The sequence below is a fragment of the Haliotis cracherodii genome, unplaced genomic scaffold (assembly GCF_022045235.1).
Source record: "Haliotis cracherodii isolate W230 unplaced genomic scaffold, xgHalCrac1.p SCAF_6, whole genome shotgun sequence".
In the NCBI taxonomy this organism is placed as follows: domain Eukaryota; kingdom Metazoa; phylum Mollusca; class Gastropoda; order Lepetellida; family Haliotidae; genus Haliotis; species Haliotis cracherodii.
In genome coordinates this window covers 38,851,238-38,869,602 of record NW_027266319.1, presented here as the reverse complement: position 1 = coordinate 38,869,602, position 18,365 = coordinate 38,851,238, and the positions used below count along the sequence as shown (strand labels likewise).

Below are 18,365 nucleotides of genomic sequence, written 5' to 3'. Positions count from 1 at the left end.
CAGACGACGACGAATCGTGTCAGCTGACGTGGACCTTGAATGGTTGCAACAGTCTGCGTTGCTCGTCGCTGTAGGTCACCCAGATGCGTCATCTGGATGTGACGGTCCTGCACTGGAGTAGTTACCCTCGACCGGCCTTGGACTCTGCATGTATGTTGATGCCTTGCGACCAATCCGGTGATGGTAGACACATGACATCCAAAGTACCTCGCCACTTCAGTTGACGTTGATCCTCTCTTGAGTTCAGTTAATCGAAGCATCTTTCCTGTCCTTTCTATAAGTCGAGTGTGAAATGCTTGGTGTGTTTTTGTTAAATAGTGGCTCATAAAGGATGGAAAAAGGGGAAAATGCACGCATATTTGGATGTGATTTGCTCTGCACGCACAAAAAACGTCAAACTAGACGACACGACGTGCTCAAAACGAATGATGTAAATAGTGAACAGTGTTTCTTCAGTGCCAAACCAAAACAAATGACTTGCGTTTCTTTAGCGGCTGAGTATAATATAAATCCTAGCAATGGGCGGCGGTCCTTACTCGTCAACAACAAAAATAACGAGACATTCAACACTATCTATTTATTGAAATACATCTTGTTGCCAAATAACGACGGAAAAACATGCAACATAACAACAGCCGTTCCAACTTCGGCAAAGGGATCAATTAAAATGCGCAACGAGACAACGCCTGTTAACAGGAATCTTTTAAAGGGACACGAAGTTCAACAATCTGCTGTCCACTTTAAAATGTAGGTATAATGCCAAACAACCCTAAAATAAGAAATCGGAGGGGTTGGGGATAATTGGGGAAAACGAAAGAACCAAACTCAATGGAACATTGGACTGCGGTTGTGTGACGCTGTGCACGTACAGTTCCTGTTCACGTGTATTCCACAATGCGCGTCGTCGACACCACGCATGCACAGTAGCTGTTCACTCAATCGACTTCCCCAGCAAAACCAGCCCTCCTGTTGTTATCGACTGCACGGTTTATACATATACACGGAATTGTTGTTATTCACGGAATTGTCAAGTTTAGCAACAAGTTTTATTTTCCGAGCCGACTGGAAAAGGGATCAATCAAAATTCGCAACGAGGTTGCAGAGCCAGTTATTATAAATCTCTGAAAAGGAGGCTAGGCATCCGTCTCTTGCCCATTTTCAGCGTAGGTGCGTGGAATGGAGGCAATCATGACAGTACTCATTTAATACCATTCTGCTTTAAATGATAAAAATGATTGGTGTTTGGAGGATTTGAATTGGCCCGCGAGTACGCCGAGCCCAGTGTTCCTTCAAGTAACTGATACTCCAAGGAACACCGTCGTGCCATCATCTAGATCTTGTTATCTGGTCGGGTGTCCCTGTACTTCTTAACGCCGGGAATAGATTTAACGGCCTCGTAGTTTCGGGACAGATTTGGGAATCTGCTGGCGAATGTTGCCCTGAAGGCTTCGTTTTGCAGGACAAAGTCCACAGCGTCCATCACGGCCAGGTCAGCAATGGTCACCTGTTGAGAGGTATAGAAGCGGCTTAATGTGGTTGTACAGGGTATTATCGAGTAGATGAGGTTTTAAAGTCCCCGAGTGATTTGTTTGTTGTTTAACGTCGCACTCAGCAATACTCGAGCTATACGACGGCAGCTATATAATCGAGTTTGGACCAAACAATCCAGTGATTGACAGATTTTCTTTGTCTTCTACGTGTCCGTTGAACGTGTAAATCAACTGGTGACAACTTAATCCACTGGTATCGACATTTGTTTGTTTGTTGTTTAACGCCGCACTCAGCAATATTCCAACTATATGACGGCGGTCTGTAAATAATCGAGACTGGACCAGACAATCCAGTGATTGACATCATGAGCCTCGATCCACCCAAATGGGATGACACAATTAGCAAGCATGGTCGTATAAATCAACATATCAACATAATATTTACGTAATCAATTAGTATCAACGTAATCAACTAGTATCAACCTAATCAACTAGCATCAACGTAATAAGCTATTATCAACGTAATCAGATAGTTTTTACGTAATCAACTAGTATAAACGTAACGAGCTAGTATCAACGTAATCAGCCAGTATGATCGTATGAATCAACATAATCAGATAATATTTACGTAATCAACTAGCATCAACTTTATAAGCAAGTATCAACGTAATCAGCTAGTATCAACGTAATCAACTAGTATCAACGTAATCAACTAGTATCAACGTAATAAGCTAGTATCAACGTAATCAGCTAGTATCAACGTAATCAACTAGTATCAACGTAATCAGCTAGTATCAACGTAATCAACTAGTATCAACGTAATCAACTAGTATCAACGTAATAAGCTAGTATCAACGTAATCAACTAGTATCAACGTAATCAACTAGCATCAACGTAATCAGATAGTATTTACGTAATCAACTAGTATCAACGTAATAAGCTAGTATCAACGTAATCAACTAGCCCATGCTGATGCACCAAGTGGAGGTAACTGCTTCATCTCTTTACATCATTATCATTATCACGAGCCAAGGATTGCATATTTTTTTATCAAACAATCACTCACCTCCGATCCCACGAGGAAGCCATTACCAGAGGGATTGCCCTTCACATCGGCGTCCCAGTAGCCGAAATATGTGGGTGCAGTCTCCTCAAAAAACGCTTTCTCCAACTCAGCCTGAAATAGTAGCGAAACAATCATGGCGGTATTGAACTGACACTGTATAAAAAAATGTCTAATCTTAATTTCAGTTTCAGGTTTGTTATTGAGGTTTCGGTGAGTGGAAATTGGTTTGCTTTACTCTTAGATGATCGAGCCTGGACCAGACAAACCAGTTAGCCTGATCATCCATGCCGGCAGTCACAAGCCAAACCACTCATCACAGTTGTAAACGCGCCATGCAATACGACGACACGCAGCCATCCGTCCCCAATCCTGCCTTCGGCTTCGATTCCCTACATAGGTACAAGGTTTGAAGCCCATTTTGGTGCCCCCGCCCTCATATTGCTGGAATACTGCTCGCCCGCTCGCCCCCGCCCTCTCGCCCTCTCGCCCCCGCCCTCCCTCGCTTGTAGTCCCCTACTGGTCTACAAGAACACTGGTGCCGAAATAGTGCTATCGTCGTCGGCGTAGCATTGACAGTGAGACCTGTACGGGCTATGACACGTAGGTACCTTTTTCTCTGCGTCTTCATTGAAGAAGTATTTGTAAATGGGTTCTTTCATTGAGCGGGTCTGTTCTGAGATGTAATCCGCCTTCAGTCGATCAAGGGGGGTCTTACCAGCCAGACCTGTGCGTATCAGAGAGAGAGAGAGAGAGAGAGAGTGAGCGAGACCACCACGCCAACTTTCTGATTTTTTAGCCACTAACCTTACCACTCTGCCGGACCCATGAAGATCCGGGTTAGAATAGATCTTAAGCAACCCATGGTGGTCAGGCTCGCTGACATGGTTGATGCATGTCATCGCATCCCAAGTGCTCGGATCGATGCTCACGATGTGAATCACTGGATTGTCTTGTCCAGACTCGATTATTTACAGACCGCCGTCATATAGCTGGAATATTGCTGAGTGCGGCGTTAAACAATAAACAAACAAACTTCTCTGCCACCGGGACTGATCTGGTATGAGCAATAGATTTCAGAAACAATACGTTTTAAACAATGTTTTAACCCTAAGTTACTTTTATCATCCTTGATGTAAAAAGTTAAAAAAACGCCCCTCGGTCGGAGATTGACGCCTCGGATAATAATTGCTTGATGTTTAGCGCCGTCTGGACCAGGCAGACTAGTGGTCAACATCACGAGCGGTGTCCGACGCCATCGGTGTACGATGACACGCAATAAACCTAGTCACCGTAAATGACCACTGTTCCATTTCATCGCCCAATACGAGGCATATTCAACTGGTGCATGGTCATGTCAAATTCAAAGGTGACTGACACCTCGGAGTTATCAGCACGACAATTTCGACCTAGCTATTATTATAGTTATAGTTATATCTCCAACTCACCGTTTTCGGCCGCCAGGTATCTCGAGATGGACATACTTTCGGGGAACACCTTTCCGTCGATCTCCATGACGGGGAGCTGGCCAAATGGCGTGTCTGCAAACAGGTAAATAATCATATTCAGAACCTGTATTGTCAATACGTAAAGGTCTTTCGTCGACGTCAGCAAGGCTGCAATAAAATATTTTTCTCGGCCACATTTTCCTAAAAGGAAAGAGGTAGGACTGTTATAAATTGAAATTAAAAAAGATGGGGGAGAAACAATGTATTTTTAGCACCAAGAATACCAACAAACACACATGAGCACACACAGAACTCAATTCTTTAACACATTGTCAGTTGTCAGGCATGGATAGCAGAAGCTGCTTCAGGTGGCGAAGGAAATTAGAAAAAGAAATATTTGTTTAATTGGCAATAGATATCACTAACACGGAGTTAAGTGAGGCACCAATTCCCGAGAAACGTTTCCTTTTTTAAACCTAATATTCGAGTAACTACGGAAGCCTTTAAGGGTCATTTAATATTTTCATTGAAATTTCAAGATACTAAGTTGAAATTTCAAGATACATACTTAGTAGAAATTTCAAGATGCTAAGTTGAAGTTTATTTTTTAATTTTTGTTCTTGAAATTTCAAGATATATACAAAGTTGAAATTTCAAGATAATGATCTAACTAGGTCATGCTACCACCCACGTGTCTACCAGGACCAGTCTATTATTTAGATACAGCAGCGGTGTTACTTACGGAAACCTTTTAGGGTCATTTAAAAAAAATCTTGAAATTTCAACGCATGTATTTTGAAATTTCAAGTTAGTGTCTTGAAATTTCAAATAATAAATTTAAATTTAAAATTACTATCTTGAAGTTAGAATAAACAAATGCCTCTCAAAGGCACCCGTAAGTAACACCGCTGCAGTACCTAAATAATGGACTGGACTGATATTATTATCAAAATATACATCCAAAATATATCAATTTGGAAAAAATGGTGTAAAATCTTGCTCCCATTTGTTCTAAAATATGGGTGATAGCATGAGCAGCTATCCACGTCGTTCAGTCCTTGTAGCCACCTGTGAAGAACGCGACGTTTAGGAATGCCATTGAACCTATTGAAATGTACTCGGGATACAAACTGGATACATACTAGAAAGTGTATCGTTAACTGGAATGGCACCCTTTGATTAAAAGAGTGAGTGAGTGAGTGGGTTTGGTTTAACGCCGTTTTGAACAGTTTTCCAGTTATATGACGGCGTGTCAGCTTCATGTGGGAGGAAAGCCCGAAGTGAATCCCGGTACAGGCCTTAGACGTTTACCACTCTGTTGAAACCCACGAGCAGTCCAGCATGGGTGTGGTGCTGACAAACCTAGAAATATAACGGGATTCGAACCTACGATCATAAGTTTCTGGCGCGCTCAAGGGATCCGCAAGGCTTGTTACTCACAGTTAATCGCCTAAACCCTACTGTGAAATACTGTAAAATAATCGCCCCTCTAACGGTAACCTATTTTTAAAGTTGCAGTACCCTGTTATCTACGCCAGTGAATGCGGGTCCCACCTGTCAACACACGACTGTCGGTCTAGAGGGGACACTTGCTGAAATAAAGTGGCTAGTAAAACAAATACCTTTGACCTGTAATGGACAGTACCCTAGGCAATCCGGCGGTGTGTCAATACAGGCTTGTGTACTTATTGTTACAAGTTTTATCGTGTTTGAATTTTCGTCCATGTTATTATTCATGTTTGAATAATACCAAGAAAGTTTTCACGCGTCAAAACAGAAAGAAATAATAAAGTCAGAATAATTATCTCATTCTCTTCAAAAAATTTTTCCATCAAAGCAGTTTATTTTCAAATGAACACATAAGTTATTCAAATAGTGGACAAACTTTAGATGAAGTCTTAATTTCGCAGTACTGTTTTTAAAACCATTCTCCACGAAACACATATTCCATGATTTCTAAACAGCCTCGACAAGGCTAAACTGTGTTCACAGTCATCAGATTAAATTAGAAAGCCTTCCGTTATGGGCCTTAAATGGTCCCGTAAAAATAATCGGTCCCCTTTAACCTGTCGAAATGGGGGGCTTACATCGCTCGACCCTGTTTTGGGGATATACGTCAGTCACCACTCAACACCTGACCCCGTCGGGCTAATGGCTAGAAGATGCCCTGACATCTCGTGTCCACTACACTGGTGTTTTGAGAGATCTGTTTGCTTAGTGTAAGAAGTTGTATCATGTGGGAATAGATTATGTTCATGTATAAATGTTGTTAGTTCATGTATAAATATTGTTATTCTTCTAATGTGGACCATTTCTGGTGTCGCCCGCCGTGATATTGCTGGAATATTGCTACAAGCGGCGTAAAACCATACTCTCACTCACTCACTTCAATGTGGATAGCACAAAAATCAGATAAAACATCTTACCTACATAACAAATCTAGCAAAATATTTGTACTATGCACATATTGAAAGAAATGTGCGGTTGACTGCAATTCTGCCTGTAATATATTTTTCTACACAAAGGCCCGAGGCCTATATCAGTACTGAAATAAATAGATTGATTGTTTGAACACGGTTATCGTCTTTTTAAGGTTTTTACCATTGAAACTAGTATTTTGCAACATCGCTGAGAATGGATTTTGAAGTAAACAAACTTGATTTATATTGGGATAATGTTTTGTTTTAAAAAAATAATGCTATACAGGTGGTATTTCATTTTGAACAATAATGTCCTCTTTTTTGGACGTAACTCTTTGGTCATTGCGCTAACTGAGGTTGTTTATAGGCGAAGGTCATAACGACGGACTATAAAACATGTAAAATGCATGAACTAAAACCATTTTCAGCGGAAGAAGTTGTGAGGGGAAGACGCCTTAAGATAGTCCAAAAAGAAGTCGACCCGAGGACAACCTATATTTAAAGTCTAATCTATGATTCAGTCTGTCTTTCAGAGGATAAAGGTCGAGATGATAAGACGTAAAAAGACGCAACAAAAACACGTTATCACTACAGACCAGATACGGCCGGTGCTTATCAAAACACCATGGGATCCAGAACGTAGGAAGCATTTTTCTAGATATTCAGACACAAAGAAGACAGATGCACCAGGCCTAGACTGAACAGATCGTACAGAAAAACAACAGTTGTTCAATTACAATAAACTACGGTTATAACGAACACGCTTATAACGAACTGCCGGATATAACGAACTTACTTTTTTGGTCCCGACTATTTGCTGTAGTTATGCTGCATATACTAGTATGCTTATAACGAACTACGGTTATAACGAACTAAAATTAGTAGTCCCCTTGAGTTCGTTATAACCGTACTTTACTGTATCTTAATAAAATATAATCAAAAGGAGCCCAGAGACTTTCTTCATTTTCCTGATACTGCAGTAATCTAGACTTGCCAAGCATTACAGACTTGCATGGGCTGTATTTGATATATTTGTATCAGGGTCTGTAAGACAGGCTACACCAGGCCCTTCCTCTTCCATCCCCAACCCCACCCGCTTCCCACCCATCTTATAAACTAACATATAACAAATAACACTGCTAAGCCATTCAAGTTATTGATTCCTTCTCATATTGTCTTGGTGGGGCCAAGTGGTTGAGGAAAGACGATGTTTCTTTATGCAAAGCGGACAAGTCATATCAATACCTAACGGCATCGTGTGGTGTTACATGGAGTGATAACCTCTTTGTGATACTATTAGTAAAACTATACCTTAAGTGACATTTGTGAAAGGCGTTCCTTCCAATCTACAGGATGAACATTGTTTCGATGCCCGGGACAACAACAACATGATTGTTTTAGATGACCTGATGACCGAAGCAAGAAATGATATAAGCATTTCTCAACTGTTTACACGTACCTCCCATCACAAAAATGTAATGAATTTTCTACTATCGCTAAACCTGATTCCGAGAGGTAAAGTTGGTGAGTATTAATTACGCCGATTTTAGCCTTATTCCCTCAATATCACGGCGGGGGACACCAGAAATGGGCTTCAAACATCGTACCCATATATGGAATCGAACAAGAGCCTTCGGCGTGACGAGCAAACGCTTTAACCACTAGGCTACCTCACCACCCCCAAAGCTTCAGACACAGGTGACATTGCTCTGAACTCTCATAATGTGACACTATTCAATTTGCTAGACGATAGACAACAGGTGAACTTATTTGCCAGGCGCATTTATCCCCCAAACCCAGATCACTTCATGTCAGTGTATAACGAAGCAGTGTAAAACAGCAACAGCAACACAAAGTGTGGATAAAAGCTGTTAAAAGAAGAACATCCCGTTGTGATTGCTGGAGGAACTACGGTAAGGTGCAAGGGCCATCGGGTACTGACCCTCTACATCTCGCACATACCAAATCGCCAGGCTCGAATAACGAGGGTATACCGTAGTTCAGGTGAAGGTACGTCAATACAGATGCTGGCTGGGACGACGCCGGTACGCAATCGTCCACCCAATTACCGTAAATTATCATCCTAAAAGTCCTTGGTCACACTGACCGACTGCGTTTCGTTGAAATGATCAGCTGCTCGCAACGCATATCTCCATGTGTAGAGAGTGACTCTTTCATCTGTCACCCTTTTGAAATATAACACCATAAATTGGTCAGCCGTGAGAATGTCCCCGATTTTCATAAATATTTTCTCCGATAACTTCTATCTTCTCAATTTTGATGGAAATACAGTATTTGGGTCATGTAGAGCTAGTCCCACACCCCAACGTTTATTAGCCTCTACGAGAATAGGATAGAGACAGAATGTCTGACGATACGAAGAGATATGTTTGTTCTACATCATAACTTGTCCCACTTCCATCGGTAAAACTGTCCAACATATTTACCCAATCGTTTCATTTTAAAATCTGCTCGGCTGTGTCCCAATCTACAATCATCACAGCATGTTTGTTTGTTGTTTAACGCCGCACTCAGCAATATTCCAGCTATATGACAGCGGGTTGTAAATAATCGAGTCTTGACCAGACAATCCAGTGATTGACATAATGAGCATCGATCCACGCAATTGGGATCAATGACATGCATCAACCAAGTCAGCGAACCTGACCACCCGATCCCGTTATACCCCCATCACACTAGTTCTCAATACGTTCGTGAAAATATTGTCGAACGGGCTCCAACTGTGTAGGAACGTAGTTGAACTATTGACAGTCTTTTTACGAACTTCATGGACGGGCTCGGAATGGGAGGGTGCTCCAGAACTTTGAGTCTGCTCAAAATTTTATCCCGTCCATCCCGTTCTGCAATTACTCGGATTGACAACGTACTTCAAACGAGAAAGACGTATTACGAACGGAATTGCCGTATTCCGAACGGAATTGTCGTACTTCGAACCTACTAGGGACGTGTTACGACGTGGTGCAGTCCAACATAAATTTCAGTACGTGTGCACACCGACCGGGTCAACTTCTCTTTGGAGGCATGATGTGTACAGCTCGGAGCCCTGAACTTGAATGAAGACTAGCTACAATGCGCTCGGTATCCATAGGAGTCGGGCCAGGACGGGCCAGGACGCGAGTCACGCACTTCGGAACTAATTGGTCGGGTGAAGAATTAGTTAGAACTGGCTTGGACGTATTGTGAACGAGGTAGAACGAGGTTGAACTGGTTAAGAACGGTTTGAGAACAGCTACGGACGTGCTCGAACTGCTTCGAAACGTTGTCGGGTTGAGGTGAACTACCTTGGACACTTTTACACAATCTGAACTGGATACAAACGGACTGCAGACTGGATAAGAACGAGATAAGAACGAGATAGGAACGAGATAGACGTATAGAGTAACTACGCTATCTACCGTGATCCCAGCGCGTTCTAGTATTTTGTCCGGAACGGGGTAGAACGGGATTGATCTACTTTGGTGTTATGGTAGCATAAGTCGCCTCTTACGACAAGCAGGGTCGCCTATTACAGCAACCGGATCTTCACAGCGCTATAAATGTAATATTGTTCATCGATATGAATGACACTAGTGTAGTGTTGACTGAATGGAGTGAACGGGGAATAAAACATGCCATGATGAAACGTTTACTCATACAATCGTGTTCACAACTTACTCTGATGGAAACCGATTCAATGGAACGACAAACGAATGTGTGCTCGCATCATATCTTGAAATATGTTCTAAATTAATTGGCTGTTGAAAGAATAAAGGAGTGAGTGAGTGAGTTTGGTTTTACGCCGATTTTAGCAATATTCCAGCAATATCAATATCACGGCGGGGGACACCAGAAATGGGCTTCACACATTGTACCCATGTCGGGAATCGAACCCGGGTCTTCGGCGTGACGAGCGAACACTTTAACCACTAAGCTACCCGACCGCCCCAAGGAATAAAGGAAGCTGATTGGTTAGATTACCTTTTGGCATCATGTCTATCACTAACATTCAAACTGATTGGTTCGTATATTTAAAGGTGGGGAGAGTTAGCTAGATTAAACACAGAATGGCACCAACAGAAGTCCACATTCTTTCATGAAAGGGTGAAATTCTATTTGATGATGTTGTTGTTGGTGATGATGATGATGATGATGATGATGATGATGCCTATTCAAATCCCCGTCCTCTTTGTGACGTCATGCATGTCTATTAGAATAACGTTAGGCTCTTGGATATTCATAGGGCACCTTATTGAAGGTGCAATTTCCACTATATAGTCTTTCAATTGCCGGAATATTGCTAAAAACGGTGTAAAAACCATACTCACTCACCTTTATTCACAGCGCATCCATGTCTTGTATGTCTGAGTGAGGTGCGGTGAGGTGAAATGGGGTTTAACGTCGCGTCCAAGATTATTACACTTATATAGCGACGTGCATGCACGTGTATCTGTGTGTGTGTGTGTGTGTGTGTGTGTGTGTGTGGCTGCTTGTATTAGCCCGGACTGATGCCGATTTATAGTGCTAGCACACTGAGATACCATGCCGCAGTTTAACATGAATACCCCACTCAGACACAGTATACTGACTCCGAGCCGACCAGTCATTGTTTTAGCCCCGTAATGCCGAGCGCCAGACAGGGTAACAACAAGTACCATCTTTTAACGTCTTTTGGTATGACGCGGCCGGGGATTGAACCCCGGACCTTCCGCTCTCCGGGCGGACGCTCCACCATTAGACCACGGAGGCGGTCTGTATGTCTGAGTGAGTGTGTATGATTTTACCCTCCTTTTAGCAATATTCCAGCAATGTTACGGTGGACACCCATGTGGTGAATCGAGCCCGGGCCCTCGACGCGACGAGTCGATGCTTTCATTACTAGGCTGCCCCCAACGCCCCCATTAAGATAAGTGCAACACATTCGTATTTGCACATTATACCTTATTTATAATGTATTACGTTGTTTGATGAATTAACCGCAGCGGTGTCACCACTGTTCTGAAATTATCCACTAATTAGGAGCGAATAATTCGTTTTAACACTTACGGCTATTCAAACAGACCATGTGCAGTGTCAGTGCAGTTAAATGACAACCCTAAATCGTTGGATCCCGCCAGGTTGGATGCCGTAGGGGATGGATCCCATAAGGTTGAATCCCGCAAGGATGGATCTCGCAAGGTTAGATGCCGTTAAGATGGACTCCGTTAGGATGGAACCCGTTAGGATGGATCCCAAAAGGATGGATGCCGTTAGGTTGGATGCCGTAAGGATGGACCCCGTTAGGTTAGGATCCCGTTTAGATGGAACTCGTAAGGTTAGATCCCGTTGGGTTGGATCCCGCTAGTTTGGATCTCGTTCGTCCAGATACTCCACCTTCCGGGAGTTTCATGTTGGGCAAGAGAACTATTCATTCCGGATTAATGTGGTGTTACTGTAGCTTTAGAGACACAAGGTATTCAGGTCCTGCGGTATCAGTTACCAACAAAGGAAAACCTGATAGTCTCAGTGCTGTGTTTGTAAGAGGTTTAAGTCTCCGGGTATCAGAGCTCGGAACAGGTTTCAGTTTGCGAGTTCCGTTCGTACAAGCTGTCAGTTTACAGCGCAGTGTTTAAAAGAGCTTTCAGTTTTCAGCAGTGTGTGCAGGAGCTGGCAGTTTTCAGCGTTATGTGCAAGAGCTGTCAGTTTACAGCGCAGTGTGTAAGAGCTGGCAGTTTTCAGCGTTATGTGTAAGAGCTATCAGTTTACAGCGCAGTGTGTAAGAGCTGGCAGTTTTCAGCGCTGTGTTTAAAAGAGCTTTCAGTTTTCAGCACTGTGTGCAAGAGCTGGCAGTTTTCAGCGTTATGTGTAAGAGCTGGCAGTTTACAGCGCAGTGTGTAAAAGAGCTTTCGGTTTTCAGCACTGTGTGCAAGAGCTGGCAGTTTTCAGCGTTATGTGTAAGAGCTGTCAGTTTACAGCGCAGTGTGTAAAAGAGCTTTCAGTTTTCAGCACTGTGTGCAAGAGCTGGCAGTTTTCAGCATTAAGTGTAAGAGCTTTCAGTTTTCCGCGTTATGTGTAAGAGCTTTCGGTTTTCAGCGCTGAATGTAAGAGCAGTCAGTTTTCAGCGTTATGTGTAAGAGCTGGCAGTTTTCAGAGTTATGTGTAAGAGTTGGCAGTTCTCAGCGCTGTGTGTAAAAGAGCTTTCAGTTTTTAGTACTGTTTGGAAGAGCTTTCACTTTTCAGCACCGTGTGTAAGAGCTTTCCGTCTGTGTACTCCGTTTTTGAAAGGGTTTCCATTGTTAGAGGGGTCACGGGAATGTTGAAATACTTTATATATTTACCATTTCCCTGCATTCGTTCGTCATTTATTATCACCGAAATCAGGTGGCAGCTGATTCTTGGACGCCATTTTGACCTCCATAACCCACTAGTTTTCGTTCCCTTCTCAAAAGTTCACTTTCGATTAGAAATATCCGCGTATTTGGAGTAAGTGGTTAAATTAGAAACAGGCACATAGATGTAGGAAAAATGATGTTTTAAAAATCGGTGAAATGGAAGTGTTCTGAAAATCCCACAGCCTCCACTATTGAGCCAGGTTGTTCAGTAGGCCCAAGTTACTACATATACGGACTTTATGTACAGACACACACAACAATGCTCTCAGACAGTTTCATGTCTAGGTCATGGTCCAAACTTGTTAGATATGGACACACAAGCGAACAGATTAAGTACAGATAAGCGTAGACGATGAAACCGCATCTTCCATTCAGTGTAATCACGTTAAAATCCGATCTTGGGTTCGCTACTGCTAAATAACGATCTGAGATTACAGATCACTTAAGAACGACCTCTCGCGAACTTTGATCGACCAATGAAACGTCTTACAAGAAGTCGACATCAGCCAATCAGAAAGCAGCTTTCTCGCGCTCCATGTCATTAGTTTCACACTGGCGACTTCTATTCCAGCATTTGCTTTAAAAGAAATATTTTGACAGTTCTCGATTCAAAACTGAAAACTGAACAAAAGAAATTCTGGATGACTAATAGACTGCTGAGATTGTTTGGCAGTACTTCCCATGGGCTATATATGGAATGTTTCAAATGTTTATCCCACTGAAACCAGAGAAAGATGATTTTGACGGAATGAGTCGTACAGCCGGTAACTGTCGTTCGGAATACCCCGTGTTAACCAATTCGAGGTTGCATGACTACAAAACACATTCCGACTGTCATCCCGATCTGGTAGCGACGCTCTGATTGGTCGGATGAAAGGTCGTTCTGACCCAACTCGTAATTGGGATGACCTCAGAGTCAATGAGACTTTAATGAGACTACCACGCAGTGAAGTTACAAGTTGACCTATAAAGCTGAATCGAGGAGAACCTTTTCACAGGAAACTCTTTAGAATTGTCAAAGCAAGTAAGACTTTAGTCTGATAGACAGGAATGTGTCGCCCGCCATCAGGTGTTGTGCAGGCGGGGTAATGTGATTCTATGGCCATTGTGCTGATGACGTTGGACGTCTAAGTGTACGACCCGTTTCACAGAAGATGAATTTCACGTGTAAAGCTACGCTCATACTGTGAAGATTTGTGGCAGTAATTGTGCAACTGTCCTTCAGTGACACAGGGGCGGTCGGGTAGCCTAGTGGTTAAAGCGTTCGCTCGTCACGCCGAGATCCGGGTTCGATTCCCGACATGGGTACAATGGGTGAAGCCTATTTCTGGTGTCCCCCGCCGTGATATTGATGGGATATTGCTAAAACTCACTCTCTTACTTTAGTGACACCGACCAAGATTCGTGACAACGCATGATATGCATACTCTAAACGACGAGGGTGACGTTGCGTAAAACAACCTTAGCGCTATGACTGTCGTAAGTCTATGTCAAGGTATGGGAGTTACGATCACGTTAGCGGTAAGACCGCTTTGTGCAACGGCACCCAGATGGAAACTTTGCTGTGGCACATCGTCACACAAATACCATTCCATATGCCTATTTTTGGTACTGACACATTAGAAACTTGGTTTTAGCACGAGTGAGTAAGTGAGTGAGTTGGGTTTAACGCCGCTTTTAACAGTAATCCAGTTATATCACGGCGTGTCAGCTTAACGTGGGAGGAAAGCCCGAAGTGATGCAGGTCTAAGACGTTTACCACTTCTGTGAAACTCACGAGCACGGGTATGGTGCTGACAAACCTAGAAACATAATCGGGGCGGACCGGGATTCGAACCATCAATCATAGGTTTCTGGCGTGCCCAAGGGACGCAACTCTGCACAGCGAATCGCGGCACCTTAGACGACTGGGCCACCCGGGCCTTCGGTTTTAGCACGAAAGTAAACACCAATACAAAAGTCTAAAATTAACGTTCAGTGATCGTAACATCAAGAAAAGGCTCTGGAATGTCAATGATGAATGGTACATGGGAAACATGACATGGCAGAATCCTTTCATAGTTACAAGGCCTTACAAGTAGATACAAAGGTATTGTTCGTGAGTGGGGCTTGTCGTATATTCTAAAAACGAGGTCACTGTGCGACAGATGTGTGAGGACGTTTATATGCCATGTGAAACATATTGCCTGCAACATACGATCCGGGGTTTTTAAAGTTATCGTTAAACAGTAAGAGCTCATAGAATGCTATATGCGCAAACATGTTTGTACTTTTACGATCAACACGTTTTATAACGTTTTCGTTAAAACGCGATCTTATATCTCATCATGTTTATATGTGATGGACTGTTATAATCACACGCATACGAACAAGATTTTTATAGCATATCGTTTTAGATAAAAAAAAATCCAAAATTGAATGTTTGTTTAGATTTTAGTTATTTATGATGAATCAAAATTGATTTTTGAGTGCATTTTTTGTATGGCCCTATTAACATTTGACTCACAATATGCAATATGCATTGACGGCATATTCAAGGGTTAAGAAGAGGATGCATTTTTTCCTTATTGCATATTTGGCAATTACCATTATTTAATAATATTTTCCATTTGTTCAATTGAATATGATCAACGTTTAAACATCATAACTCTCTTTTTGAATTTTCGAATAATTGTTAACTGGTCGATGCATATCTGAATTTGTTTGGTTTCTATCTTTAAATTCAGATGGCTAACCATTTCAGCAAACACCGGCCCAAAAACACCAGGACCCTTTCCTTAAAGAGATTGTAGAGCTACGACTGTCGTAATTCTATGTTAAAGTGATGGGAGGGAGTCCTACGATCGCTTTGTGGCACGGGGCCCAGAAGCCATGTTTTAAAAAAATATGAGGTGCCGTTTTCGCTCGACAATTAGTAGAGTAAGTCGTTTACGGCAGAGGAAATCGTTGTCGTTTTGCTGAGGTGCCGTTTTAATTTTGTGTTGAAAGGCGAATTCTGTTTTCTCAATCAACATGTGATTTTCAATGTATGTTTTGATAATTCTTCATCATTCACAAATCAGAAAATGAAATGAACTATAGTTCCTCTTTATAACGCTATTAACAACTTACCCTTTTTTAACGCGGGCCATGCATCAAATTCAATCCTCTTGTCTTCAAAAGGGACACCTGCACAGTGCAAGACAAGTCTTGGAATCTCGCCGCGACCCCGCACATTGAAATAGACGTATTTGTAGGACGGCATCTTCGGAAATGTCACACGGCTATCAACACGCGTTCCAGCGGACTGTCGGTATCGGAATGAACAGCGAAGCGCCCGAGTCAAGGAAAGCGGCGTGGCAAGTCACGTGACATGTACCGTATGCAAGGCGGTGACTTGAAGTTTTCACATCGCCCGATGTCGCCTATGAGCAGGCTTGATGAGATACCGCTTCTGTTTATCACATTGTATTATCACATACAACATCCTGCAGAGTCATGCATCTATTCTATCGTCAGATACGTTTGAGGTCTTTCCACTGATAGATTTATCCCTAACAAAGGCCTATTCATCAAAACATTTTTCATGGGCGACGTGAGATGAAATGGGATTTAACATCTGGCTCAAACTTATTTCTTTCATACGAAATATCTCCTTGCTACTAAAGCCTTTGAGGTCTACTTGATACATACTAAGTTAAAATTTTAAGATAATAAGTTGAAATTTCAAGATACGTGCTAAGTTGAAATTTCAAGATAATAAGTTGAAATTTTAAGATTATAACTTGAAATTTCAACTTAGTGTCTTGAAATTTCAACTTTGTATCTTGAAATTTCAAACTTATTTTGTTCAAGATACGCAAGTGTCCATCCTAACACAAGCCCGGTTTCCATCCTGACACAAGCCCTGTGTCCATCCTGACACAAGCCCGGTGTCCATCCTGACACAAGCCCTGTGTCCATCCTGACACTAGCCCTGTGTCCATCCTGACACAAGCCCGGTGTCCATCCTGACACAAGCCCGGTGTCCATCCTGACACAAGCCCTGTGTCCATCCTGACACAAGCCCGGTGTCCATCCTGACACAAGCCCGGGGACTAACCTAACACAAGCCCTGTGTCCATCCTGACACAAGCCCGGTTTCCATCCTGACACAAGCCCGGTGTCCATCCTGACACAAGCCCGGGGACTAACCTAACACAAGGCCTGTGTCCATCCTGACACAAGCCCGGTTTCCATCCTGACACAAGCCCGGTGTCCATCCTTACGCAAGCTGAGAGTAGTACAGTACATAGAAGAAAAAAACTGGAGAGAAAATACTGACTCCGATTTCTAAAAAGAGCAGCATGATTAACACGACCAAGAGCTTAAAAAAGTCAACGAAGAGACAGTAAAATCGCTCCTTCTTCTTTACTAGGTATTTTAGACCTAGCCTGAAGTGTCAACATTTGGTCAATAGTAGAGTAATTTGTCCGAAAGCCAGCCTGTGATTCCATTAGTATCACACCACTGTGTCTTGGATTTACCACACCTGTTAACGCTTCACACAATGATTCCATAAGGACCAACATACCTCTATAGGTACGTCTAAGAATGGGTTGCTGAGAAGCATTTTATTAAAGCGTTTAGTAAACAAAACAGTTACATCGTCTCTTGTTGATTTATAAAAACAAAATCCCATGCCATCCGGACCAGGGCCCACATGCACAAAGCGATCTTAGCGCTACAACTATTGTAAGCCTATATTAAAGTATGGGAGTTACGATCATCTTAGCGCTAAGATCGCTTTGTCAAGTGGGCCCTGGTCCGGATTGAATGGGATTTTTTTTTCTGGTGTGTGTGTGCGTGCGTGCGTGCGTGCGTACGTACGTGCGTGCGTGTTTGTGTGTATCTTCTTCTTGTCCAGGAGGCTACCAAAGTTTTCAAACCATGGATGTGGTTGTATTTATTGAATTATGGGGGCGGTGGGTAACCTAGTGGTTAAAGCGTTCACTCGTCACGCCTAAGGCCTGGATTCGATTCCCCACATGGGAACAATGTATGAAGCCCATTTCCGGTGTCTTCCTTACTCACTCACTCGTGGACGTTTTCAAGACTTTCCAAATCTGATTTGGTTCTGATTTTGATGACGATAATAAAACCCTCAGTTAATCAAACGAGGTATTCCATTTGTAGGTGATTTCTTTCTTTGGATAATTCGTTTTCTCTTTGTTCTATTAACGTCAATAACATGTCCCGCGTCTCCGTGGTTTCTTAATGCGCTGTATTTACTTATGTTTCAAATATTGCAAATCTTGAAATTAACGCTAGTGTGAATTAAATGCGAAGAAATGCGAGTCGTCTTTGTTCGAATTAATAAAACTTCGCATCTATGTCAACAATAAGACGGCCTCACTGCACACTTTGGGATTTTGGGGGTCAGCAGTTGTATTGATTTGGGGACGCATTAATTTCAAGATTTACAGTATGCCATCTCTTTATCCCACCATAATGGTGGTTGGTTCTTTGTGCTAAACTGATATTTCTTGAAGAATTTAACAGTTGTTTGATACCGATTGACGATTTCACCGATGGCTTTCTGAATATTACCATCAACA

General features: G+C 42.5%; 1 protein-coding gene across 1 annotated transcript; it reads right to left on the bottom strand.

Annotated features, from left to right (window-relative positions):
* Window positions 1–562: 562 nt before the first annotated feature.
* On the bottom strand, window positions 563–16,128 carry LOC139445006 (glutathione S-transferase 1-like). The gene is made up of 5 exons (XM_071226055.1): window positions 15,901–16,128; window positions 4,002–4,094; window positions 3,165–3,280; window positions 2,557–2,667; window positions 563–1,504 (listed from the first exon to the last, which is right to left on the bottom strand). Exons 1-5 carry the CDS (start codon window positions 16,031–16,033, stop codon window positions 1,331–1,333), a joined length of 627 nt encoding a protein of 208 aa, XP_071082156.1. The 5' UTR covers window positions 16,034–16,128; the 3' UTR covers window positions 563–1,330.
* Window positions 16,129–18,365: the final 2,237 nt, after the last annotated feature.